We start from the raw sequence: 248 nt of genomic DNA, 5'->3' as shown, positions 1-248 counted from the left end.
TGCCCTGCCCCACTTTCCCGGGCCCCCTCCCCGCCCAGCCCATCCCAGCTGCCAGGCCTCCCCGCAGGGATGGAGGCCATCATGTCCGAGTTCTTCAACGACACCACCACGGCCTTCTACATCATCCTCATCGTTTGGCTGGCTGACCAGTATGATGCTATTTGCTGCCACACCAACACCAGCAAGAGACACTGGCTGCGGTGAGCACAGAGGGTCCAGGGGGCTCCGGGGGGGGGGGGGGGGGGGGG

At 66.1% G+C, this 248-nt stretch overlaps 1 protein-coding gene across 1 annotated transcript in view; it reads left to right on the top strand.

Moving 5' to 3' along the window:
- Positions 1–248, top strand: part of TMEM259 (transmembrane protein 259) — a 9,318-nt gene that overhangs the window by 7,093 nt on the left and 1,977 nt on the right. Inside the window, 2 exon segments of the mRNA XM_077760594.1 lie at positions 1–50; positions 52–200. The exon segment at positions 1–50 is cut by the window's left edge and continues 180 nt beyond it. Of these exon segments, the coding sequence (XP_077616720.1) occupies positions 1–50; positions 52–200 (199 nt within the window).

Source organism: Crocuta crocuta, unplaced genomic scaffold (assembly GCF_008692635.1).
Source record: "Crocuta crocuta isolate KB4526 unplaced genomic scaffold, BGI_CrCroc_1.0 scaffold443, whole genome shotgun sequence".
NCBI lineage: Eukaryota > Metazoa > Chordata > Mammalia > Carnivora > Hyaenidae > Crocuta > Crocuta crocuta.
This window is presented reverse-complemented; position numbering and strand designations above follow the sequence as displayed.